This window comes from Nelumbo lutea, chromosome 1, assembly GCF_056320005.1.
Source record: "Nelumbo lutea isolate HS-2025 chromosome 1, American lotus-T2T, whole genome shotgun sequence".
In the NCBI taxonomy this organism is placed as follows: domain Eukaryota; kingdom Viridiplantae; phylum Streptophyta; class Magnoliopsida; order Proteales; family Nelumbonaceae; genus Nelumbo; species Nelumbo lutea.
In genome coordinates, this window is record NC_142684.1 from 47,408,808 (window position 1) to 47,435,117 (window position 26,310).

At 38.2% G+C, this 26,310-nt stretch overlaps 1 protein-coding gene across 1 annotated transcript in view; it reads left to right on the forward strand.

The window, feature by feature from the left end:
• The window catches only part of LOC148874543 (Adaptin family protein), a 62,123-nt gene that overhangs the window by 25,050 nt on the left and 10,763 nt on the right, over window positions 1-26,310 (forward strand). Inside the window, exons 5-10 of the mRNA XM_088963749.1 lie at window positions 9,055-9,252; window positions 9,352-9,483; window positions 10,377-10,433; window positions 10,540-10,656; window positions 12,693-12,770; window positions 23,065-23,208. Of these exons, the coding sequence (XP_088819875.1) occupies window positions 9,055-9,252; window positions 9,352-9,483; window positions 10,377-10,433; window positions 10,540-10,656; window positions 12,693-12,770; window positions 23,065-23,208 (726 nt within the window). The remainder of the gene's footprint in view (window positions 1-9,054; window positions 9,253-9,351; window positions 9,484-10,376; window positions 10,434-10,539; window positions 10,657-12,692; window positions 12,771-23,064; window positions 23,209-26,310) is intronic.

Below are 26,310 nucleotides of genomic sequence, written 5' to 3' on the forward strand. Positions count from 1 at the left end.
TGTTCTTTTTAGGAGGGGAGGAGTTTTCTAGAAGAGCTTTTGAAGCTATGGAGAAGAAGAGGAAGCTGGAAAGCATGAGAAAGGTTCCGGAAGAGTTAGGGGGAGAAATTTGGGATGAGGAAGGAGGTCCAGAAGAGTTTGATGAGGCAGAAGATTGATCTGTACATAGGATCTGATTGGCTGGTGCAGTGTTTTCTGTGTTTGTGCTTTCTCATGTTTCTCTTTCTTGATTTCTTCTTTGTTGTAGGCGGTTAGATGAAGTAGTTGTTGGGTCTGGTTATGTTATCTTGACACCTGTCTTTAGTTTGTATTCAGCTTTTCATTTTCAATAAAATTTTCTTGTTATCTATAAAAAAAAGAACTTTGGTGAGGGGAGAAGGATGGGGTTGTTAAGCTGTATTAGAGAGATTGAGGAAGAGAAACAAGAGAACTCTGGTGAGAACATGGTCAGAAGCCTTTTAACCAATAGAGTTGACCTGTCAGGAGGTGTTGTTTCAAACTACTGAGGCATTGGTGGCTTTAGTTGGGCATTTCATCTGAGTCGGTCTGGTGATCCCAGAGTTTGAACAGATTATCAGATCAGATTTGGGGGAGATCTTGTGGAATGTACTTGAATTTCAGATTTGTATCAGTTTCTAGTTTGTTTTTAATGGTTTTTAATTATTGTCGAGGTGCCTGCTTGTCACCTCTTACTTTGCAACCTTTTTTTCTTTTTAATAAAATGCCTTTTATTAGTCTTCAAAAAGATTAGGACAAACTATAAGTAGTACAAGAATCTCATAAAATATCATTGTTTTTGACATTTTCTTGTCAAAATCGCTTGTTTTCAACAAATTACAAAACCTCTACCATGTTCCCCATTCTAGACAAAACCCAGGAGCCAATTTATCTGATTCTATGTTGAGGGATCCTGATGTGTTTGCTTCCTTGATTTTGTTGTCTTATGCTGTGAGAGAACTAAGAAGATTACATGTAATCATTGTAAAATATTTAAGATCTCCTGTGATGTTTGTAGATAATAATTTGATTTCTAGTTATCTGAGAGTTGGTAAATTACTGGAGGCTCATAAGGTGTTTGAAAGAATGATGGAAGGATATGTTGTTTCATGGACATCAATCCTAATGGTTATTTGAGAGCAAGGTTGAATGAGAATGCTATACAGTGTGTTGGTTGAAAGTGGCATTACAAGCGAACACCATATTTACTTGCAATTACTCTTGTTAAAGTGCATCGATCTCAACACCAAAACACCAGAGCCATATGGACAGGAATTTATTCTCTGGGCTATTTCCAAACTTTGTTCAGATGTCTAGATTTCAGCAAGTCCTAAGAAGTTGTATCTGTTTTATTTTCTATTGTTCTTTGTTATCTTGTGTGAGTTGTTTTCTTGTTAGTTTATGATTCAGGTTTAGTTTGTAATTTGGTAGCTTGCCTATAGAAATTAAAGACAAGGAAAAATAGTTTTGAGGTCAGGTTGGGAGCACCCAAGCTTGAGCCCCTCCTTTAATTGGTGCTAGGGTTCCGATAATTGCAAGCAGGGCCATCTACTTCTAGTTGCTAGAAGCGGTTCGCATGTGATCTATTCCAACTCTGATTTTAGGTTGGGAGCACCCAAACTTCTAGTTGCAAGCAGGGCCATCTGGTTGGCACGCACAGAGTAATACTTCGTTTCTGGTTTGCAGCATATGATTCTCCTTCTAATGATTTGAGTATAGGTTCTTAAAGTTGATTCATAATCTTAATGGCACCACAATTCCAATCTCTTTTGTATTTTGTTTGGCTCTTAATGCAAGGCCACCTTTTTTTGGGTAACCTGAACACATGTTTACGCATACAGATCAGCCAAGTGGGTTTGAGATTGTCATGTTAAAGTGGCAGGAATTTCATTTTTTTATCCAAACCACTTTGGTGTGATAGGCGGTGTTTCATGTTGTTGAAGAAACATACTTGCATTTATTGATCTACCATTAGCAACTCCAACTCTTGCTCATCTAGGAAGTTTTGGAAAAAGAACTGTCAAAGTCTCAAAGGCGTCAAGAGCATCAGGCATTTGTCAACACATTATGATAGCACTGACCTGTATCAATTTCACTATTTGGTTCTTAATCTTAGGCTTAAAGACAACAAATAGTCTTATCTTCTGATTCTTGTCATGGCTTATAATTGCATTGATTGACTTATGGCTGATTGTTGGATCCTTATTTTTTGTAATGTAATTTTTAAATTTGAGTTTCAATTAGTAGTTCATGATGTCTTAAAATTGGCCCAATTTATTATAGTGATAAAACACATAAGTTAGGTTTTATTTGCAGGACCCACTATGTGGGTAATTATTAATGTGGGCCCATGCAGCCCAGGCCAGACTGAAAGCAAAACCTTGGCCCAATCTAGAAAATTTTTGTTTGGATTGAGCTAGGCTTCCAGTCTGGGCTACAAATGATCACACCTAAATATAACACAAAAAATTAATTCAAAAGGAATGAGAATGGAAATTGTAACCAAACAAATCTAAATTCATTCCCATTCTTGCCTCAAAAACAATTAATTTTTTTTTTGGAAAAAAGCGTTTGGTTCACAGCAATATTTTCTCTTTTTCTTTCTCATTTTTTCCTCTTCATGCCCATCATGGAATCTCATTCTTGGTGAAAATGAGCAAAAATGAGAATTTAACCAAACATGGCCTAAGACTCCTTTATCAAATCCTTAACCTAATCTCCTCAATCTCTATAACCTAACATACAAACATACCATACCAATTTATCCTTCCGCCTATGATTCCTTTGTTAAGCTCCTTAATAACTTCCAAGCCAGATCGCTTATATTACCATATAATATCTTCACCTATCAGAAGGATAGCCTATGTGTAGGACTTGACTTTATCTTCAAGGCTCTTCAACCTCTCCTCTTCTAGCATTCTCCTTTCCACCTAAGAAAAATAATCTCCACTTTCTTCTACCTTAACTACTGAGTATGTTTTTCCTAGTACTTACTTCCATTAACTCCAGAAAGATATTCAGAAACATGTTAGACACCTCATATCAATATTAGATACCAACAACACTGTAGAGAAGATGGGCCCAATGGCCCATAGGCTGTTACTTTATATTATCTTTATGTTCTTCTCTGTAATGGGCCTTATTATGGTCCCATACTCTTCTATGTTCATTTTTTGTAATTTCTTGTCTAACTAAGGACCTCTCTTGTAATTACTCAAAGATTAACTTAATAAAAGATTATTAGTGTGTTAGAGGGAGGTTTAGTTTGAACCTCCGATCCTCTAACTCTCCTTGCCGCAGCTCTCTCTCTCTCTCTTTCTCTAATCTTCTCTTGTTAGTTTTCTGTTTTTCTTGCACAGTCCCATACTTCTAGGACTGTTTTTCAACTTGGAATCAGAGCAGGACTGAGCTTGGCGTGGCTCTCATGTGGTTGTAGTCTAGCCGACTGCATGAGGGTGGTTTAGGGTTGGAAGTTTAGACTCACTTGCTTGACTCTTGGAGGTCATTGAAGGGTGTCCAAGACTCTATTCACTTGGAGATTAGTTCGGTGACCAGGAAGAATCAGAGAGATAGATTGTTCAGCCTGATTTGAAGCTCAAGTCAGAGATTCATACGATTGTAAGTTGCTTTAGTTATTGCTGAGTTGTTGCTGGGTTATTTTTCTGATTTGGGGAGCTATTAAAGTACTCGAAACTCCTCTATATCTGCTCTACTGTTTGGCTGTTGCTGGATTGTTTTTACTCAGAGATTTCTAGGTTATTTTCTTATCTTATTGGACTGCCAAGTGGCCGAAACTTGTTTGGGCTCAGTGGTACGAGTCTCTACTTTAGTTCAGCTACTTCTTGGACCTATACGGAGTGTTCTTGAAGTGATTCCTACTAGTTAACAGTGAAGTGTTGACTGCTGCATACATAGTGTTTGTAAAAAGGCCTCTTAAGTACTGTGGATTATATTTTTTGTTCTCTTTGGGAAATTATTGTTGGAAACTAAGAATATTTTTTGTTCTCTTTGGGAAATTATTGTTGGGAACTAAGAATACATAGTGTTTGGAGGTTGGCTGATTGTTCCTTGAAGGCTGAATCATGCCTTCTTCTTCTTGAAAGTGCTTCCATTGAACTTGGTTCTCACGGCTGTCAGGCCTGAACTGAGTTTGTGAGTTGTTGTGTTTGTTGTTGATTCAACTCAATCTGAGTTATTTAAAATCAGTATACTATTGGAGGCTTTCCAAAACCCTAATTGAAGTTGTTACATAATGGACTTCTCAGAAATTGAGAACAAGAGTACTGCTGAATATGGACATACTTCGGGAACTACAACTGATTCCTTGTTGGCTGTAATTACAGTTAAACTGGATGGAACCAATTATTTGGCCTGGTCACAATCCATAAAAATTCATATTTGCAGTAGAGGAAAGTGGGGGTTTATCTCTAAGAGCAAGAAAGCTCCCCCAGTGGACGATCCCTCTTATAAGAAATGGGTGCAAGAGAATTACACAGTGATTGGGTGGCTTGTGAATTCAATGTAGCCACAAATTAGTCAGCATTATCTCTAGATGAACTCGGCTAAGGAAATCTGGGATAGTGTTGTAGAAACATACTCCTAGAAACTGAATGTAGCCAGAGCTTAAAAACTAAGGAGTGATGTGAAGAATCTGAGACAGGGGGAGAAATCCCTTGCAGCATATTTCTCCACCTTGAATCTCTGTGGCAAGAAATTGATCTAATAGAGGCAGTGACATGGCATACTCCCAATGATGCAGAGACCTATAAGAAATTAGTTGAAAGGAACATGGTTTTTGAGTTCCTAACTGGGCTAAACCCTGAATATGACATCACAAAACAAAATATTCTATCCAAGGAAAGTGGCTCACTATCACAAGCATATGCTTTAGTCAGGAGTGAAGAAAGCAGAAGACAAGTACAGGTTCAAGGAGTTGGCACTAATGCATTTGCAAATATGGGGGTTAAACCCAAAGGAGTTATAGGGGCTCCCAGTGGCACTGGAAAGAAAGAGGTTGTTTGTGAATATTGCAAGAAGCCAAAGCACACCAAAGACAAGTGCTGGAAATTACATCCCGGACTTATTCCTGCTCGATTTCAGAAGAAAAATGATAGTAGGAAGACAGGGAGTGCAAATGCAGCCACGGGTACAGATGCTGAAATTGAGTCAGCCTGTGCACAATTGGCAGCCATGAAGGCTGAGTATGAAAAGTTTGGAAAGATGATCAACCATCTTGAAGGAGTGACCTCATCATCCAACCCTTCAGAAAATTCAGGCACCACTGCATTTGCTCACTCAGGTATAGGGGCTTTTGCTAACCATGCAACCACCTCAGGTAATCCTAAGATCCCTTGGATCGTAGACTCAGGTGCTTCTGATCACATGACCAATCTTTCCACTTTGTTTGTTTCATATGATTTGCTTCCTGGTCGTGACAAAATCACCTTAGCTAATGACTCTCTTGCCTCTATTTCTGGCAAGGGAATTGTCAAGGCTACGGACTCCTTACTCCTATCCTCCACCCTTCCGGACTCCTTACTCCTATCCTCCACCCTTCATGTACCTAGATTGAATACTAATTTGTTATCTGTAAGTAGCTTAACCAAGTCATTGAATTGTTGTGTAACATTTTTTCCTTCTCATTGTGTTTTTCAGGACCTGGAGTCTCGGAAGGTGATTGAGAGTGGCCATGAAGCGAACGAAATTTACCTGCTTGACACTCTTGGACAATGCATTGATCATCTTAAGAATGCTGCCTTTGGATCTACCTTGTCAAAGTCTGTCAGTCGAATCATGTTGAGTCATTGTCGTTTGGGTCATTTGTCTTTTTTTGCTTTAAGTCATCTATTTCCTGAATTGTTTAAGGGAGTCAGTGTGTCCAGTCTTAATTGTGAGTCTTGTTAGTTATCAAAGCATTGTAGAAACAATTACCCTTTGAGCAATAAAAGATCCTCTTTACTTTTTAATATTGTGCACTCTGATGTGTGGGGGCCTTACCACTTATCTTCTATGGGGGGCTACAGATATTTCATCCAGTTTATTGATGACTTTTCTAGATTCACTTGGATATACCTAATGAAATCTCGTGAAGAAGTCTTAAGACTTGTGAGGCAATTTCATGAATTTGTTTTAACTCAGTTTGATACCAGAATCAAGATTTTCAGATCTGACAATACAAAAGAGTATTTTGAGAAGAGTTTATCCTTGTATCTCTCTGACGTGGGAGTTGTTCATCAAAGTTCCCGTGTTAGAACCCTTGAACAGAATGGAGTTGCTGAAAGAAAAAATAGGCATATTGTTGAAGTTGCAAGGAGCCTTTTGCTTGCCTCACATGTTCCCACAAGATTTTGGGGTGATGCTGTTCTCACTGCTACCTATCTCATAAACCGTATGCCATCCAGGGTTTTAGGGTTTAAATCCCCCTTCAGTCTTCTTCATCCAAACAATGATCTCTTTCCGATTCCTCTCTGTGTGTTTGGCTACATCTGTTATGTTCACATTCCAAGTGCCCAGAGACATAAGTTTGAACCAAAAACCCACAAATGCATCTTCCTTGGTTATTCCTCCACACAAAAGGGTTACTGTTGTTTTGATCCAAAGATTGGCACTCGATATGTCTCCATGGATGTTACATTTGATGAACTTTCTCCTTTTTATGGGTCCTCTCAGGAAGGACATTGTCAATAGGGGGAGAGTTTGTCAAAAGTGTTTGCTCTTCCTCTCCTTGTCCTAGTTGAGTTTCTTCATGAGCCTGTGTCCTGACAAAATGAATTAAGGGAGGACCAGTTCATTCTTCTTATCCTAGTGCTCCTATCTCTTTATCTCCTCGTCCTACCCACAATCCCAAGGTGTATCAAAGGCAAAGGTCCAGGAATGAGCTGGTTTTTTCTCTTATAGCAGATGAGCCTCATACACTTCCAATTGCAGATGAGACAACAGGTGCTGTTTTAACCTCTTTGGAACCATCTTTCCCGGATCTTGATGTTCCTATTGCTGTTAGGAAAGGAAAACCGAAGTGCACTGCACACTGCATTTCCAAACACCTTTCTTATGACCTACTTTCTCCTTCATACTTTGCCTCTCTCTTCAGTTGCTTCTAACCCTATTCCTAGATCTGTGTCAGAAGCTCTTGAGATTTCAGAATGGAGAGATGCCATGCAATCTGAGATGGATGCCCTACACAAAAATGATACTTGGGAAGTGGTGGATTTGCCTGAAGGGAAGGATCCGGTTGGTTGCAAGTGGGTCTTTACCATTAAATACCGGGCTGATGGGACTATTGAGAGGTATAAGGCCAGACTGGTTGCCGAAGGGTACACACAGACGTATAGGATTGATTATTTGGAGATTGGCCCCTTTATCAATTGGATGTAAAGAATGCATTTCTGAATGGTGATTTACATGAGGAAGTCTATATGTCTCTCCCTCCAGGAATGTATGGAAATGAGATGCAAGGAAAGATATGCAAATTGAAGAAATCTCTTTATGGCCTCAAACAGTCTCCTAGAGCATGGTTTGAGAAATTTAGAACACACTTGTTAAATTTGGCTACACTCAGACACAGTCAGATCATACTCTTTTTGTGAAGAGAAGTGAATCCCTGACAGTCTATCTCATTGTGTATGTTGATGACATTGTTGTGATTGGTAATGATGCCTCAGGAATTCATGCTCTTAAGTCTTTCCTTCATATAGAATTTGAGATTAAGGATCTAGGGGAATTGAGATACTTCCTTGGCATAGAAGTTGCTAGATCCAAGAATGGGATTCTTATCTCCCAAAGGAAGTATGTCCTTGACTTGCTCTCTGAAACTGGGAAGATGGGTGCTAGACTAGCTGCAACTCCTATTGATATGAGTCACAAACTGTCTGCTTCAGATGGGACATTGTTGGAAGACAAAAGGGTTTTTCAGAGACTTCTTGGGAAGCTTTTGTACCTGTGCATGACTCGGCCAAATATTGCATATGCTGTTAGCTGTATTAGCCAGTACATGCATGCACTTGGAGATACTCATATGGCAGCTACAGAACGAGTTCTGTGTTATTTGAAAGGCTCTCCGGGAAAAGGGATTTTGTTTACCAAGCATGGACATCTGAAACTAGAAGTCTATACTGATGCTGACTGGGCTGGAAATATTGATGACAGAAGATCTACTTCAGGGTATTGTAGTCTGGTGGCTGGTAATGTTGTCTCTTGGAGGAGCAAGAAACAATCAGTTGTGGCCCGATCCTTAGCAGAAGTAGAATACAGGGCCATGGTACATGGAGTCTCTGAACTGTTGTGGCTAAGGTGATTGATGGAAGAACTCGGGATTGATTATGACAAGCCAATGATGTTGTACTGTGATATTCAGGCTGCCATCAACATTGTCCACAACTCCATACAACATGATAGAACTAAACATATTGAGGTTGATAGACACTTCATTCGAGAAAGAGTCTCTTCAGGTGAAGTGTCTTCCATTCATTACCTCTGAAGGACAATTGGCAAATTTCCTCACCAAAGGTCTTCCCAAGGCAAGGCTTCAGCATGACACTGGCAAGATGGGCATGATTAACATCTATGCTCAGCTTGAGGGGAGTGTAGAGAAGATGGGCCAAATGGCCCATAGGCTGTTAGTTTATATTATCTTTATGTTCTTCTCTGTAATGGGCCTTATTCTGGGCCCATACTCTTCTATGTTCCTTTTTTGTAATTTCTTGTCCAACTAGGGACCTCTCTTGTAATTACTCAAAGATTAACTTAATAAAAGATTATTAGTGTTAGAGGGAGGTTTTGTTCGAACCTCTCATCCTTTAACTCTCCTTGCCGCAACTCTCTCTCTCTCTCTCTCCTTCTCTAATCTTCTCTAATCTTCTCTTGTTAGTTTTCTGTTTTTCTTGCACAGTCCCTTACTTCTCTAGACACCTCATATCAATATTAGATACCAACAACACACTATAGGTTATAACATCTTTCTTAAGTAGTCTTGTAATATTATTCATATACATTTGATATTTATTATTAATTGAGTTATGCCAACTTTCTTCTGATTTGTAATACATGCTTCTGCAACAGGATCCAGATGATACTTTAAAGCGGAAGACATTTGAACTCCTCTTTAAAATGACCAAGTCCACCAATGTGGAGGTGATAGTTGATCGTATGATTGATTACATGATAAGCATTAATGATAATCACTATAAAACAGAAATAGCATCTCGATGTGTTGAACTAGCAGAGCAATTTGCACCAAGCAACCATTGGTTTATCCAGGTCTTTGCCATTCCAGATTCTTGATTCAGTTGTCATGAAACTTCTTTTTTTCCTGGTTGGATCTTGCACTGAGCCACTTCTATCATGTTCTTTTCGCAGACCATGAATAAAGTCTTTGAACATGCTGGTGATCTTGTCAATGTTAAAGTTGCACATAATCTAATGCGTCTAATTGCAGAAGGTTTTGGAGATGATGATGAAGGCACAGATAATCAACTGAGATCTTCTGCTGTATGTAACTAAATTCATTCAACATCAAATTGTATAATTGAACTCGGTTTATATGCTTTTAATGCATGATCAATGTGTTAGGGTTTCAGATGATAGGATGTACCCTATTAGCAATTTACTTTGTTTTCTTTGCAGTATGTTAAATTGTTACTTGTTAAGGATATTTTCTGACTCAGTTTCTTATAATGAATTATTGATTCAGAATTCTTTTCTTCATTCATGATATAACAGTAATTCTTATACCTTAATGAAAAATTATAAGCAGCAGTTTGTTGCTTGATTTTAGGAGCTTCCTTACTGCACTAGAATTGTAACCTTTGTGCTTTTGAAGAATTATTTCATATTAGGTAGTGGCATTGGCATGAAGCTGCTTATCAAAGCAAGTGTTGGCATTACATGGAAGAAAGAAAATTTTACCATTGATATTTGACCTTCTAGGAAAAGAAACAGACTAAAAGAGGGAGATAACAAATGTGATGGCATATTGTACAGTTTTACACTAGCACCTTTTTCACACAAGATAGGGATAGTAACCATGAATGCGCCCATATTTTAGAATAGAGTTCAACTTGGACTGGGTTGGGTTGACCATTTTCTAAATTTTGAATGGGCCTGAGCCCAAACCCAAGCTTAGTATAGTTGAGATTCTTCAAATGGGTAACCTGATGAACACCAATATTTTAGAATAACATCCAAATGGGCCCCAATTTGACTTGCTATCCATTTTTGTCCAGCATCATACCCCATTGAAGACTCTTCATATGTAACCAACTCACAGATAAGATATTTTTATACAACGGCAGTACTTTCAATTTCTCTGATCTTTTGCCATTTCATCTTTTCCCCTCTGAACTTCTGTTACCTAATTTTGATGACTTCTTTGTTTGATGCAGGTGGAGTCATATTTACGCATTCTTAGTGAGCCAAAGCTTCCATCTATGTTTCTGCAAGTACTTCTTTTTACTCTATTTAGGTTTCATTCTTTCATCTGTTTTCCTGCATGCAAACAATGCTGGAAACGTATTGGTTCTTTCTCTTAACACTTCTGACTTGCAGGTAATTTGTTGGGTCTTGGGGGAATATGGAACTGCAGATGGAAAGTTTTCTGCATCCTATATCACTGGAAAGTTATGTGATGTGGCAGAAGCACACCCAAGTGATGACATTGTCAAGGTATTCATAAGAATTTGCGGGTTCTGGGTTTTATTAGCAATTTGTATTGCATTTTTTTCCATTGAATGGATTGTCTTGTACTAAGATGAGAATCAGTCCTCTAATATCAGGTTTAAAATCAGTGATTAACAGTACAAATCAGATCTGAATGGTCCACCTCCACTAGCAAAGATAGCAGGTTAGCTACTTTCTGCTACTGATGCAGTGATGCTTCCTTATTGCTGGATATTCAGAACAGCTTTGGAGAATTATCTTTCAAAACCTTATTCACTTACCAAGGGTCTTTCCAGAACTTTATTATTCTTCTATCATTCCCTAACCGATACCCCTCCAAACACCAAAACCATAATGTAACTGAGAACCTTCTGCATCCCACCAATTATCACATAATCCATATTTTTTCTGCAATCACTATCCTCCATAGACTAGTAGGTTTTGCAACGAACTGCCAGAACCATCTACCCAAGAAAACTTTTTAACTGAGAACCTTTACTCTGCTCGCATTTGCCATCTTATGGAAGAAAGAGGTATTATATTCCCCAGATTTTAACCACTTTTCTCTAGATCTCTGCCCCCATTTAACTTCATCTTGGTATGCTATTGAGTCATAATGCTTGGCCAACTTTTTCTTCTTTCTCTGAAGTTATTCCCAACCTTCCATTTTCCTCGGAATCTATATCAGCAATGACTCTCAAACATTCAGCCTTGTACTTGTAGCCGATTTAGCATGTTCTTTCTGCCATGATTTAATCTTGTTTTTTATCCATTGGAGCCTTTTTACACAAACAAAACTTGTCAGCCCTTCAAACCAAGCCTCAACCTACTATTTGTGAAAATTATTGTCAAATTCTTCCACTTCCATCTAGCAATTCTCCAAATGTAAGGGATTAGGCTTTCTAATTATGCGTCTAGTATTCAACAAGAGGGGTATGTGATCTGAAAGAGCCTAGGAAATAAGGAATTGGGGAATATCTCTTCACTCATTAGAAATTAGGAATCTATCTAACTAAACAAGAGAAGGCCTTTCTTGGTTGTTGACTAAGTAAATTGTGCACTTGAGATTTGACTAAGTGTCATTTTGTTCTATGCGTACAGTAGGAACTCTCTGTTTCCCTCTCGCTTTTATGCACAACATACAGACACAGTGGAAGTAGAATTGGGAATTTATTATCATAGTACAACAGCCTTAGTTTTATTATAATTTCCTGAGATCGCATATGCCTTTATATCTTTGCCACTTGAGCGTGTGGCTGTTAGCTTTTAAGCTTATGATTTGATATTATGCATGGTTGAGTTCTGGTATCCCAACCTGTGATGCACATTTTCCTTGAAATGGAGAGAAAAAAATTGTAAGGGGGTCTGACTTGAAATATGGTAGCAATTTAAGGCTGTGACATAGACCTCGGTCGTGTCTGAACTTGGGCGTTGGGACCTCTGATGTAGTTATATTATTTCTGGGAGAGTGATTCCAATATAACTGTTTAACTTTGTGGAAATGCTTGTATTTTTCTCTGGCACCTGATTAAAGTTTAAGGTCCAGTACAAACTTTTCTGTATATTTAAAAACTATCACAACCTTTAAAACAGAATTTATACAATATGCCTCATTTGGTTTGCTATGTTATTTAAAGGCTAGAAAACCTCTAGGAGTAATCATTTCATTTGGTGTGAGGAACTAAAGATATTTCATTCTTTTTTTCTTTACTCATTTTTGTTTTTTTTGTTTTTTGATTGTCAATAGAAAGGTGATTCAAATCGGTTCCAGAAATTGTTCTTAAGAACAGTTACTTGTATGAGGACAGTATATTCACACAGATATAATCTGTCATGTGGCTCCCCCACCTGCACATTTCTTTTTAATAGAATATGCTGCTATAAGCCTTGTCATTGATTCTAGGAATAATGAATTGATGTTTGACTTTTTCCAATGAAAGATGTTAGAGTAATTTTGGATTTAGTTTTGTTGATGTGTTACAAGTAATATTGATCCCCAATTTCATTAACCTTTTATATATATATTTGTTCTATTTTGGAAGGCATATGCAGTGACTGCAATCATGAAAATATGTGCATTTGAAATTGCAGCTGGGCGAAAAGTTGAACTGATACCTGAGGTAGGTTATGTACAATTCTATGTAGAACTCCTTATTTCTTTCGTTGTTTAATTTGATTTCTGTAGTTCCAAAGTTGAGTACATCATAGCTCTCTTCCAACTATTCTAAAGGCCAGTTTATTAGCACTTGCCTCTGCTTCTTTTGTTACATCACTAAGATGAAATTAGTTTTTTTTTTTCTTTAATTACTCTAATTAATTAGTATATAACCCTTTTACTCTTTTAGCTATCTTGTCTTCTTTACATATGTCATATACTTATCATCTTGATTTTTTCTCCTCTTCTGCTACCATGTGTTTTGATTAGATTGAGAATCCTCTTTTGTAGTTGTATGTTCTTTTTCATTTTCATTTTCATTTGTATTATAGTTATTTAGTAAGTGGATCATATCAGAATAGTAAGACAATCTTCCAATCACTGAATCCCCATTTGTTCTTTTAGGAAAGGTTTTTTACAATTATGATTTTCATTGGAAAGTGTTGATGATATTCTAAAATTTTAAATCTTAAACATATTGTTTACCAATGATATTTGAAATATTGCCAATATTGGAGATTTTAGCGAAAACATATTCTTGGAATATTTTGAATTGCCCCTACAAAGATGGGGATATTTCACCTATTATCGCTGATATTGCAAACCATGGATGGAATGGCCAACTCAGCAGACAAGAGTCAGGACATGGTCATTGTTCAAAGGTGGCCAGGTGGACGTGAAATTGTCCCCCTGCCCTTCTCAACATGGTCCTTTAAGCAAATATGTGATGTTGATTGCAGCCCTAGGACATCTTTGCTGGCTTCCAGTGCTTCAGAATCAATCATTTGTTGTGGACTCGCCTAAAACCTTCACACTTTAGTGGTGATTTTTTTTCACCTAACTCCACATATTCTGACAAGCCCAACCCTCATCATCATAGTGAACTCTTGGAGCCCCTGGTTATTAATTCAAATGAAGCTTGGATCAACTGTGAAGAAGATGGATTGGGTGCAGGTGGAATCCTCTGGTGGATGTTCAAAGCTTATTTGACACAAATACCTTTGGGTGGCCAACAAAGAGATGAAGGTTAATGTGGAATTGCATTAGAGCTGCTATTATCTGGACTGTTTGGGAAGAAAGTAATGCAAGAATCTTCTCATTGAAAGAAAGGGATAGTGTTATCTTTGAAACAATCAAGATTAAAGTGGTGCATTGGCTGAAAGTCCTTGGCATCCTTCTCTCATGTGTCAACAGATGATCTAATAAGAAGTTGGAAGGAAGTAGCAGATTCTTCAGTCTATAAGATAATCATCAATCACACTTGGTCACCACCAAATAGAGGTTTTGTTAAGCTTAATTTTGATGGTAGCAGCTTGGGGAATTCTGGACCTTCAGGTATTGGAGGTGTATTTAGTGACAAGGAGGGTAAATTCATTACTATGTTCTCAGGGCAAGTTGGAGAAGGAGATTACCTGAGAGTAGAAAGTGTTAACCATAGTGGAAGGCATTCAAAGGGCAAAGCTAATGAACATTCAAAAGCTTTTGGTGGAAGGAGACTCTAAACTGGTGATTAGCTGGTTACAAGATGGGGGGTCAAAACAGTGGCTTTTCAACAATGAAAGGAAGAAGATCAGGTGGCTAACCAGAGATATGGAAATAATTGTTGGGTGGGGTTAAGAGATCTGCTAATTCTGTAGCAGATGCCTTGGCCAAACAAGGGGTGGAGAGACTTATTATTCTGGGCACATTTGTAAAGGATCTGGTTACATTGGGGGAGAGAGAAGTGGTTTTATCTCTCACAGCCTGTCTGTTTTTAATGTAATTTACCTTCCTTCTTTCTTAATTAATAAAATGTCGAGTAATTGATCTAAAAAAAAAAGATGGAACACCGGACAACATGGATAACGTAGGAAGTGTGGAATGTGGATGCAAAACCAATACAATCAAGGATTTTGTTTCATGCTTTTTTGAGAAGAGGTAAAGTATTGATTCATTAAAAAAGGAAAAGGAAACCCATGTACAGCCAGAGGCCATACAATGGGGAATACAAAATAAACATTAAACTACTATCCCATTTGCCATTACAAAAAGGTTTTCGAAAAGAAAGAGAGAACTACGGGTACGCTGTTTCTTGATAGATGTGCAGTGACCAGGATAGAAGTTTCCCAACTATTTTTTGCCACACTTCCTCTTCTTGACAGCCTTTACTTCGAAAGAGCCTTGAGTTTCTTTCCTGCCAGATTGACCAGAAGACTTCTCCTGGGACCATTTGCCATAGCATTTTCCCTCTCTTACTCAAACCATGTGTCCACCAACCTTTTACAAAAGCTTCCACTGATGCAAGGTGGCACCTTTTAATAACAAAAATTCTAAATATTTTCACCCATATGTTGTATGTAAAGCTGCAATGCTGCAACAGGTGGTCAGCTGACTCATCTACTCCTATACATAACACACAAACAGGTGAGCCAATCACCATTCCCCTCCTAATCAGGTTGTCTTTTGTAGGAATCCTGTTCAGATAAGCAGACCAAACAAAGAAAGCTACCTTTGAAGGGATAAACTTACTCCAGATTACATGCCAAGGAACATCCTGCTCATCCTCTTGGGTCAGTTTATAATAAAAAGATTTTACTGTAAACTGACCCTTTCGATCTGCTGTCCACACCCTTCTGTCCTCTGAATTAAAATCTATTCACATGCTGTACAATTTCTGAAGTAGTTGCCCAAGAGGTTCAATTTCCCAATCATTTAGAGCTCTTCTAAACTGTGGGCTCCAAACATGAACTTTTGAACATGCACATAATCAGGCACTTTTGCTTATCCACTGCAATCCATCCAGAATCGAACCCCTGTTCCTCTTCCTACTTCAAACTTAATTTCCTTGCTAAATGAACTGTAACTCTTTTCAACTCCTTTCCAAATTGAGCAACCAAATGACTGATTTGTCTCTCCTGGATCCCATCCCTCATTTCTTGTCCCATACTTTTCTTGAATTACTCTGTTCCATAAAACACTCCCTTGTTGTCCGAACCTCCAGAACCACTTGCCAAGCAATGCTAAATTCAGCTCTCGAATTCTTCTAATACAGTCCCCCATTCTTTTTTGATTTACACACCTTTCCCCAATCGACCAAGTGAAGTTTTTTGTCATCTTTCCAACCTCTCCATAAGAATTCCTTCATGAGTATTTCAATCTTAGTGGCCATCCCTGCTGAAATTGGGTATAATGATAATAAATGAACAGGTAAAGAGGACATAACACTCCTTATTAGAGTTATTTGACCCCCCATTGACAGGTACCTCGCTTTCCATCCAGCCAGCTTTTTCTCAATCCTCTCCACTATTGGCTCCCATATAGATCTAGCATTACAGTGGGCTCCCAAAGGCATTCCCAGATATTTTAAAGGAAACTTTCCCACTTTGAAACCCCATGAATCAGCCCAGCTTTGTAATTCTTGTACCTCACCTACTGCAACCAGCTCGCTTTTCTGCACATTCAAATGCAGTCCAGAGGCTACTTCAAAACACCATAATATTGCCATCAAAAAATCAAGTTGCTCCCACGAAGCATTGCAGAAGAAAACTGAGTTGTGTGCAAACTGCAGCAAGGGAATCTCTAATATGTTCTCTCCCACTGAAAAACCCTCTAAAAATCCGCCTGAAACTGCTCTCAAAGTCATTTTTCCCAAAACTTCCACATAGAAAAAGCAGGGGAGACAAGGGGTCACCTTGTTTAAGACCCCTTGAACTCCTGAAGTGACCACAGGCCATGCCATTAACCAAAACTGAGAATGTAGGAGTTGTAATACACACCTTCATCCAATTCCTCCACTTTGAGCTGAAATTCATCCTCCTTAATATATAATCCAAGAAACCCCAATTTACATGATTCTAGGCTTTTTCAAGATCCATTTTACACAACAGTCCAGCTCTTCCACTCCTAATCCGAGAATCAATTAGTTCTTTTGCTGTTTGAACCCCATCCACCAACTGTCTTCCCTCAATAAAAGCACCCTGGAACTCTGAAATAACATAACCCATGACTTGTTTCAGCCTTATGGCAAGCACTTTGGATAAAATTTTGTAAACACTACCAATAAGACTGATTGACCTGAAATCCTTAAGTTCCTCGGCCCCTTTTTTCTTAGGAATTAGAGAGATAAAAGTGGAGTTTAGACTTCTTTCTAAAGTAGCCGAAGAATGAAACTCTGAGAAGACTGCCATTATATCCTCTTTTAGAAAACTCCAGCAATTTTTGAAGAACTTCATCGTGAGGCCATCTGGGCTGGGGGCTTTATCCTCTTCCATTTCATTTATTTCTTCCCACACCTCCTGCTCCGTGAATGCCCTTTCTAAATTTCTTGTCTGATCTTCAGATAAACTTCTGAATTCTAAATCATCTCCCTTAGGCCTTCTCTTCCATTCTTCCTTGTAAATCTTCAAAAAGAAACATTCTGCTGCCTCTTTAATTTTCTCTTCCTCCTCCACCACTTCCCCCTCTATGACCAGCTTCTTTATCATATTTTCTCTTCTTCTAGCATTTTCCATTTTATGGAAATATCTGGTATTTTTATCCCCCTCTGTTGGCCACAAACTTTTTGACCTCTGACTCCATTTCATCTCCTCTTGGTAATCAAGTTTGTCAAAGTTTGCCTTGGCACTCCATCTTTTTCTTTTATCTTCCTCTGAGATTTGTCCTTTCTCTTCAGCTTTATCCGCCTCCAATATAATATTCAGGCAGTCCTTCTTCCTTATCTCCACCCCTTTAAATACTAGTTTCCTCCAAACCTTTATCTTCTCTTTAAGGCATTTTAATTTCTTGCTGATTCGGAAACTTGCTGATCCTTCAAAATGGAATTGAGACCACCACAACTCTACCAGATTCACAGAGCCTTCCTCTTCCAACCAGAGGTTCTCAAATCTAAACAGGGATATGGTTTAGGAGGTACTCCACAGCTGTCCAAACAAATCGACATGTGATCTGACAACAGGCGGAAAGAGACTCCATGGAGAGTTGGCCAAATTTCTCTTCCCAATCTGCTGAAACCACAAATCTATCCAGTTTTTTCTAAGATCACCTCTTCCTAGTTATTTGTCCAAGTGTATTTTCTTCCCAATAATGGAATATCCACCAACTCCCATCCACTCATAAACTCCCCAAAACCCCTTTGACCCCTTGAAACCCTATTTCCCCCTTTTTTCTCATGAGAAAAACTGGTAGTGTTGAAATCTCCACCCACCACCCACGGTTTCTCGCAAGTTCCTTAACCCCGTCCAATTCCACCCAAAACAAGCTCCTTAAGCTATTTTCATTTGGCCTATAAATTGCTGAAAAGATCCATTCCCAATCATCTTCACACGTTTGATACAAAATGGACAAAGAGAAAACTTCTTTTAATTTATCCTTCATTCTCAATCATCTTCACATGCTTTGATGCACATTTGGTTGAAGTTCAAATGGAATCAATGCTAGTAATTAGCACATCAAGATCATTGGAGAACAAAGATGATGAAGAAATCCTTTCAAACCTAGGAAGACAAGTGCAACGCGTATGCTATAGAAGAGAATGAATTTTTGTGGGGCACAGAAGATTGGAGGGTGACAGCAATCAAGCTCAAGTCTCTCAAAGGTGGGGATGTCAATGGGTTGAGTTTGGTGCCAGTTTGCCTCAACCCTAACCTGACTCTCCGTTATTGCCACCCCAACCCATGCAATTTTTGAACCCGATCCGACCCTAAAAGGTTCAACCTGATACTGACTCAACCTAACCCACTTCCTTTCAATTGTAACTTTTTATAACACATTTTGAAAACTATAAGCCATTAATTTATGTTGGAATTTGATTTGTAGCCTTCTAGGTTCTAAGGTGTCACTTCTCCATTAATGAAAGAAGAAAAACCAAAATAAACATGAAAAGAAGTATTAGACTTTAAGTCTATGGAGTCAGAAGTCAGCATATTACAAGTATATCCTATATATATGTAGTGGTATCATGACTTGGCAGGGCAGATCAGCCAAAATCTGAACCTGACTCGAGTTAAAGAATCAAAACCCTAACCCAACCCTACACCTGAATAGACCTAACCCTAATCTGACCCTACAGGGTTGGGTCAAGTTGGGTTTACCATTTAACCTGACCTATTGACATCTGTACACAAAGGATGGGGTTGATCTGTGTGGATTGTCTTGTTAGGAGTGCTTTGGCAAGGTTTATCCACACTGACATGAGGAACCCGGAAATAGCTTGGGAAAACACTTGTTCTTACCTCCTATATATTGACCCTTCTCCTAATTTCCGACGATCCAGAGCCAGATTTTATCAGTGTGCCATAGATAATGGGAAGGATGAAAGGTGGGGGTTGCAAGGAACAGGAGGGGACACGAGGCTGAAGTGAATGAGTTTTAATATGGAAATTGATCAAGTCTAATGTGCACAAATTAGTGATGCAGAAGAGAGAACATAATTGTGTTAAGCAAGGAGGGTGACATTCCTTGTTGCTTTACCAATCAAGGGCCAGAAGGCCCAGAACTGAGAGAACATAATTGAGTAATCAGTCCAACAGTTTTCTGGGATGATGAGTTTAAAATAAAATGTCCAATTGAAGTGCAGGTTACAAGAGGAATGATTAGGGGTGTTCATTTGGTCAGTTCAGTTTGGTTCAGTTGGAATTGGGAATCTAATTGACCTTTTGACAAACCGAACCGAACCAAATTGAAATCAGTTTGGTTCAGTTTTAAAGGGAAAAGGGATCACCCAATTATATAAAATATAAGCATTAATATTTATAATTAAAATAATATATAATATATTATAGATATAATTTGGTTTTTGGTTTGGTTGGGTTGAGAAAATTTCCCAAACCAAACCAAAACTGAAAATGAAATAAAAAAGGGAACTGAACCGAAATCCAAATAAACCAATCAGAATTGGCTTATTTGATTGCGTTCGGTTTGGGTTTTGGTTAGGTAACCAAATTTGAACACCCCTAGGAATAATGTGGAAACAGAAAAAGAAGTAACAAACTGAATGAGGTGGAGAAGTTGAAATGTGATACTAATTATGGTCGAGAAAGTAGTTGGATAAGGGACTGAAAGAGGGAAGGAAGATAAGGAAGTACAGGGAAAGTAACTGAGAAGAAAGTGGAAATGGCATTTTTGACTTAGAATTTAAGGCTTAACTATTGGTGTTCATTTGGTCAGATCGATTCAGTTTGGTTAGAAAATAGAACCTAACTGACATTTTGGTTACACCATTCTTATGAACTGAACCAAACTGAATTAGACTTAAAACCAAACTGAATTCAAATTGGTTCAGTTTGGTTTTAAATCGGTTTGGCCTTTTTTATTTGGTCCTCTATGCAATGTGTAGTTATTCATTTTTCTCCTTTAAATTAATTATTATTATTATTATTTAATGTAAAACCTTAAATGAATTAATGATTTCCATTAGCACATTCTCATTTAACCAATGGCCAATAACAATAATCAATGCACTACTGATATTGTTGTCTTATTTAATATATATTTTTTTTATTGAAAAGCCATGCTAAGGTCTGGGTTACCTTTAGAACTCCTGTATTCGATTTCACTCTATTGTTGTTAGGAGGTCTCCACTCTTCAAGGATAGGAATGCTCACTAATGAAGAAGCTGCTACAACTCCTCAACCTCCTAGAATATCATCTACCATGTATTCCTTGAAGATCTCTATTATTTTTGCCCAATTCACAACATTCACACTAATACTTTCTGTAAGTGTGGTGGTTAGGCTATGTAGGGGGTCTCCTTGAAGGACAAAGGAAAACCAAGTGTAGGAAGAAGGCTAAAGGCTTAGGACAAATGGGATGAGAGACATAGTTGTCAAGGCGTCGCCTAGGCGACTAGGCGCCCTTGGCTGGTGCCTAGCCCAAACGCCTTGACTTTTAGCAATTAGGCACCCTTCTAGGCGACTAGGCACCCACCTAGGTGACAAAAATGACAAGGCGGGCACCTTTTATAATATCATTTATATTGTTATATCTTATTAATGTATGTGTTAATACATTTTATTATATGCTATATAGCAATGATATTTTGTTTTAATGTTTTACTGTTGAAATTTAAAAGATCAAAGGGTTTTGAGAAGAGAAAAAGAAAGAAAGAAAGAAAGAAAAGAAAAGAAAAGAAAGGGGAAAGAAACAATAGAATAATAAAGTTATTTTTTTTCTATTCTCTCTCTAATTAAATAAAATAGAAACTCCATCCTTGTTTTTCTTTCTATTTTACTTTCCATCTTGAATATTTATCATATAAAGTTAATAACCTTCTTTAGCTGCTAATTAATATGAATTTTCTCTACTAAATACTTATTATAGTAGTATTATTTTTGAAAATAATGAAATTAATATATGTAAAAGATTTTTATCTTTTAGATGTGATGATTTGCCACATTTTTAGAGGAAATTTAATGTTATTAATAAAGAGAATTGCTATTTTTCAATTAACATACATGCTGAATGGTATATAAAACTAGGAAACTAGCCCAAAGTCAGTTTTTCATATTATAAAATTTTTATCGCCTAGGCGACTAGGCACCCCAGTGTCGCCCAGAATTGCCTAGATGCCTTGAAAACTATGATGAGAGAATGATGATTTCATTATGAGATAGACCCCTACTTATAGGGAGAGATCCCGAGGTCCCCAAAGGAAGGAGCCAAAAGCATTTGATTCCCATCGGGAAAGGGAACCTTGGATTCGTTGTTAGTTATTAGGGAGTACTCCTAGGGTTTCGCCACGTGTCTTATGAGATATCTCAAGGACGAACTTTCCTTTCGTTTGAGGATTCCCATAATCCACGCATGCTACTTCCTTTCGTAACCCTTTTAAATCGATGTGGAGCGGGTGACGTCATTATTTACATTGCTTGTCTTTATTAGACCCACGGGGCATCCTATCACGTGCGTAATTTAATGACACACGTGTGTCCATTATTTGTTCCCGACTTGTAGTAATTTGGCACCTGTTCAATGTTCATTGTGGGTCTGCGTGTGTCTAAAGGTCATTGCAAGTCCACGCATGTCTAAAATTCATCGCAGATCCGCGTAGGCCAAAGTTCATCGCAACCTGTTTCGGGCGCTAGCATTGCTCCCTAATAACTGACAGAAAATCCAAGATTCCCTTTTCCGATGGGAATCAAATGCTTTTGGCTCCTTCCTTTCGGGACCTCGGGATCTCTCCCTATAAATAGGGGTCCATCTCATAATGAAATCATCATTCCTCATCCCATTTTCCCTAAGCCTTTAGCCTTCTTCCTGCACTCTGTTTTCCTTTGTCCTTCAAGGAGACCCCCATACGTAGCCTAACCACCACACTTACACTTTCAATGATAGCCTCCTTTGTTCTACTTTTTTCTTTGATTGTCACAGCACCCAAAACTGGTAGATCTGACCCCTATCTACCAACCTAATTCAAGTTTCATATTCAGGCATCCAAGGAAACTGCACCTCAATACAGGTACAGTAGGAAGATTAGTTACACACTCGGAGGGGAAATATTTATGAGTTGGAAATATGGGTTCTTTTTTCTGAAAAAAACAAAAAGAAGGATGCACATGAGATGATGTATGAAACAGGTAAAGTATTTGCACCATACAAAAAAGTCCTTTCAGTTCAGCTCTCTTGAATCCATCTGTAGCTGCAGCCAAGGGATACAGATATCTCACTAATTTCATGAAAAAGATGAACGAAACTCCATGGATCTGCCTCAAATCCTGGAATCACCTACTATAAAAAATACAACTTGTGATGCTTTTGCAAAGTGTAGACCCACAAGAAAGGCACAGACTTCTGCTTCAAAGGCATCCATCACAGTTTTAGGACACCACTACACTCAGATTTCAAAACAACAGCCCAATTCAACAGACTGATGATGTATTTTGACTATTCATAGTTGCTTGTCATATATAGGAATGGCTGAATATTTTTAAACAATGTAAGTTTATTCTGTTTCATGCCACTATTGCTTAGTGTTATATAGCATTTTTCTGAGCTTTCAATGACCATTTATTCAATGTAGACTAAGATGATTCATATATTGCCTGAAACTAAAGACCACCTTTGTTATTGTGTAGTGGTTTTTTCTGGTGGTCTTGTTTGCAACATACTTTTGAGGGGTAACTGCTTTTATTAGTTTCCTGAACCATGCTCATTCTTGATGTCTTGTAATTGTTGGCCATGCAAATAATGGGAGAAGAATTATAGTGTTTGACTCTTGTTCTGATTCTACTCTTCTGAGTTTTTTGAACGATCTGCAGATTCCTAACTCATTCCATTTGTTGCAGTGTCAATCCTTGATTGATGAGTTATCAGCTTCCCATTCAACAGACTTACAACAGCGTGCATATGAACTACAAGCTGTCTTGGGCTTAGATGGCCATGCCGTTGAGAGTATAATGCCGGCTGATGCAAGTTGTGAAGACATTGAGGTCAACCTTTTATAATCATTGCTATTTCTATCTATCTATCTATCATTGCTATTAGTTATCACTTAGTGGGATATTATTTCTGATCAGATCTATCTTTTCACTTTACTGCTGGATCGAATTGATAGTAACATGCTACAATCGCTTCTTTACAATTCCTATTTTTCTTTAAATTCTATTTTTAGCAAGAGGTTCCTCTATTTTAGAGGGAAATCCTATGTTCAAGAAACCTCATTATACCTACCACTGGTTTATCTTGTCTATCCTTTATTTGGCATGTAGGAAAGACTTAATGGTGACCAGAATTTGGAACTACATGTGATGGATTTATTTCTATTGTATTTATAAATATCACATAATAGTACATTACACTGAAAATCTGCCAGAATGAGAAAAAGCTGAAAGAAGGAAATTCACACTTCTCTCAAGCTGACACAAGTTTTTTATGATTATTTTCTTTATGGTTTCTTTATTTGAATTATTAAATTCTCTAGCAATGTTGGCATTTGGCAAATAATTTGTGAAAGATTTGAGTGTTATTTTCCTTTTTGGTTTAACCTCTTACTGATGTTGTATAAGATGCGCCATAGATAACTTAATTGTGAGTCATACTAACTGAAGTTTCAAGTAGTTACAGAACAATGTGAAATGTTTCTAGAGAAGATAGCCAGTGTCGGAGCTAGTGAAATGAAATGTCAGAAACAAGCGTGTAGAGTTTCAGCTACAAGAGTAAATCCTGAAAGTAAAATACAGATATTAGGGTCTAGATCTAGAGGAAATGAGAATGAGAGTTTTAATAGTTAGAATGTGAAGTTACCGAATAATTAAAAAGGATAACTAAAGGAGCCTCACCCCTCAGCTTGAGGAAAACAATGAACATTAATAGATTAATGATAGGAAACCTAAAGATGGTGATGAGCTGGATGATTAATACAGAGAGCAAACAGCTGGCATCATAGAAAAACCGCCAATGAAATGAGGCATTTAACAAGGGAAAAACAAGTATTGTTGGATGGAGTAGTCTGTCAACAGCTTGTAGATGGACTGATAGGGCAAGGGGTGAACAGAACTGAAACCTTTTGGGCTATTTACATAAACATAAAAGGGATTAGGACAAAAAGGGATGCTTGGCATGTTTTACATAAATCGTTCATTTATATCTTAATTATAGTTTCCAAGGCACCTAGGCAAGGCTAGGTGACCATAGGGAACCAAGGTGCCTAGGCAATGGAATGTATAAATATACAATTTATATGTTTCTACAATTTCTAAGCTATTTTATAAGTTATATATAGCAGTGGCAATTGGGCGGGTTGTGTTGGGTTTGGTTTGGGTTGAGCTTCAACCTAACCCATATAACCTGCCAACCCATTAATGACCTAGTTATATACAATTAAATGGGTTGGCTTCAACCCAAACCCACTTTAAACCAATCCAACCCGCCCAAACCCATTAATCTTATATTTATGTACTTAAAACAAAAAATCAACTCTCTCTTGACAAATAAGTTGGTATATAGTCAGTTGAGGCATTAATTCCACATTCTTGGCCCTAGTTCCAAAGAAAGCTGATGCTCTCCATCCTAAAGATTTTAGGCCAATTAGTTTGGTGACTAGTATTTATAAAATCCTGGCCAAGGTCCTATCTTTAAGGATTAAAGAAATCCTCCCCTCCAATATTAGTCAGGCTCAAGGGGCTTTCATCCAAGGGCGTCAGATAATTGTTCAGATTTTGATTGCCAATGAATGTGTGGAAGAGATGAAGAGGTCCAAGTAGAGAGGCTTTGTTTCTAAGCTTGATCTGGAGAAAGCCTATGACTTGGTGGACTGGCAGTTCCTACTAGAGGTTTTGAGGAAGTGTGGGTTTGGGGAAAGATGGTGTAGTTGGATGACTGGTTGTGTTAGCTCTTGTCACTATTCCATCCTAGTAAACGAGGTGGTGAGGGATTTTTTTCTAGCTTGTAGGGGAATCAGACAAGGGAACCCACTTTCACCCTTCCTCTTTACCTTGGTAGCTGATGTGTTTAGTCGAATTATCACTAGGGCTGATAGGGAAGATGTGATAAGGGGTTGGAGAGTGGGCACAAACCGAATTCCAGTCACTCACCTTTAGTTTGTAGATGACTTGATGATCTTCTGTGAGGGAGGCTTCGGTGAGAAGGTGGAAAATTTGAAAGAATTGATTACAGTTTTTGAAGGAGTCTCTAATTTGAAAATCAATCTAGGAAAAAGCTGCATAGCCGGAGTAAATTTAGTTTTTGAGGAGGTTGAGGCGATTGTAGGCTGTCTTGAGTGCTCTATTTCCTCATGGTCTCTGTCTTACTTGGGGGTTCCGTTGGGTGCAAACCCTAGGAAGAGTAGGTTCTAGACCCCAATCTTGGAAAATTTAGAAAAGAGATTAGTTGTGTGGAAGAAAAATTATCTCTTTGGGTGGGAGGATCACTTTGATAAAAGCTACCCTCATGAATCTACCTACCTATTATCTCTCTGTCTTTAGGATACCATCTAGGGAAGCGAAGAAGTTGGAAAAATTGATGAGAGATTTTCTGTGGGAATCGGGAGAAGGTAAAAAAGACCATTTAATTAATTGGGTGGTTGTGGGTAGAAGCAAAGAGGATGGAGGATTAGGGCTCGGGAATGTCCTTAAAAAGAACTCGATTCTGTTAAGGAAGTGGTTGTAGATATGACCTTTGGAGCGGGATAGACTCTGGCATGTAGTGAAGAGTAGTCTTGGATGTTCAGAGAGTGGTTGGGATGTTGGTGCATCAAGGAGCGCTAACCTAGCCACACCTTGGAAAGCAATTCACAAAATTCTTCCGTAGTTCCTCAGTTGTGTCAAGTATGATGCTTGTTCAGGTAATTCTATTCGGTTTTGGGAGGACATTTGGGTTGGAGATCTCCCTTTGAAAGACCTTTTTTCTTCATTATACTCTGTTTCCTTGTATAAAAATGAGGTGATCTCAAAATTCCTTCCGTCGAATTTATTCTTACCAGCTTTGTCTTGGGATTTTGGTTTCCGTAGAGGGTTAAGGGATGAGGAAATTGAGTATTCGTCTACTCTTCTATGTCTCCTTGATAAGGTTTGGCTGGACCCCTCGAAACCCGA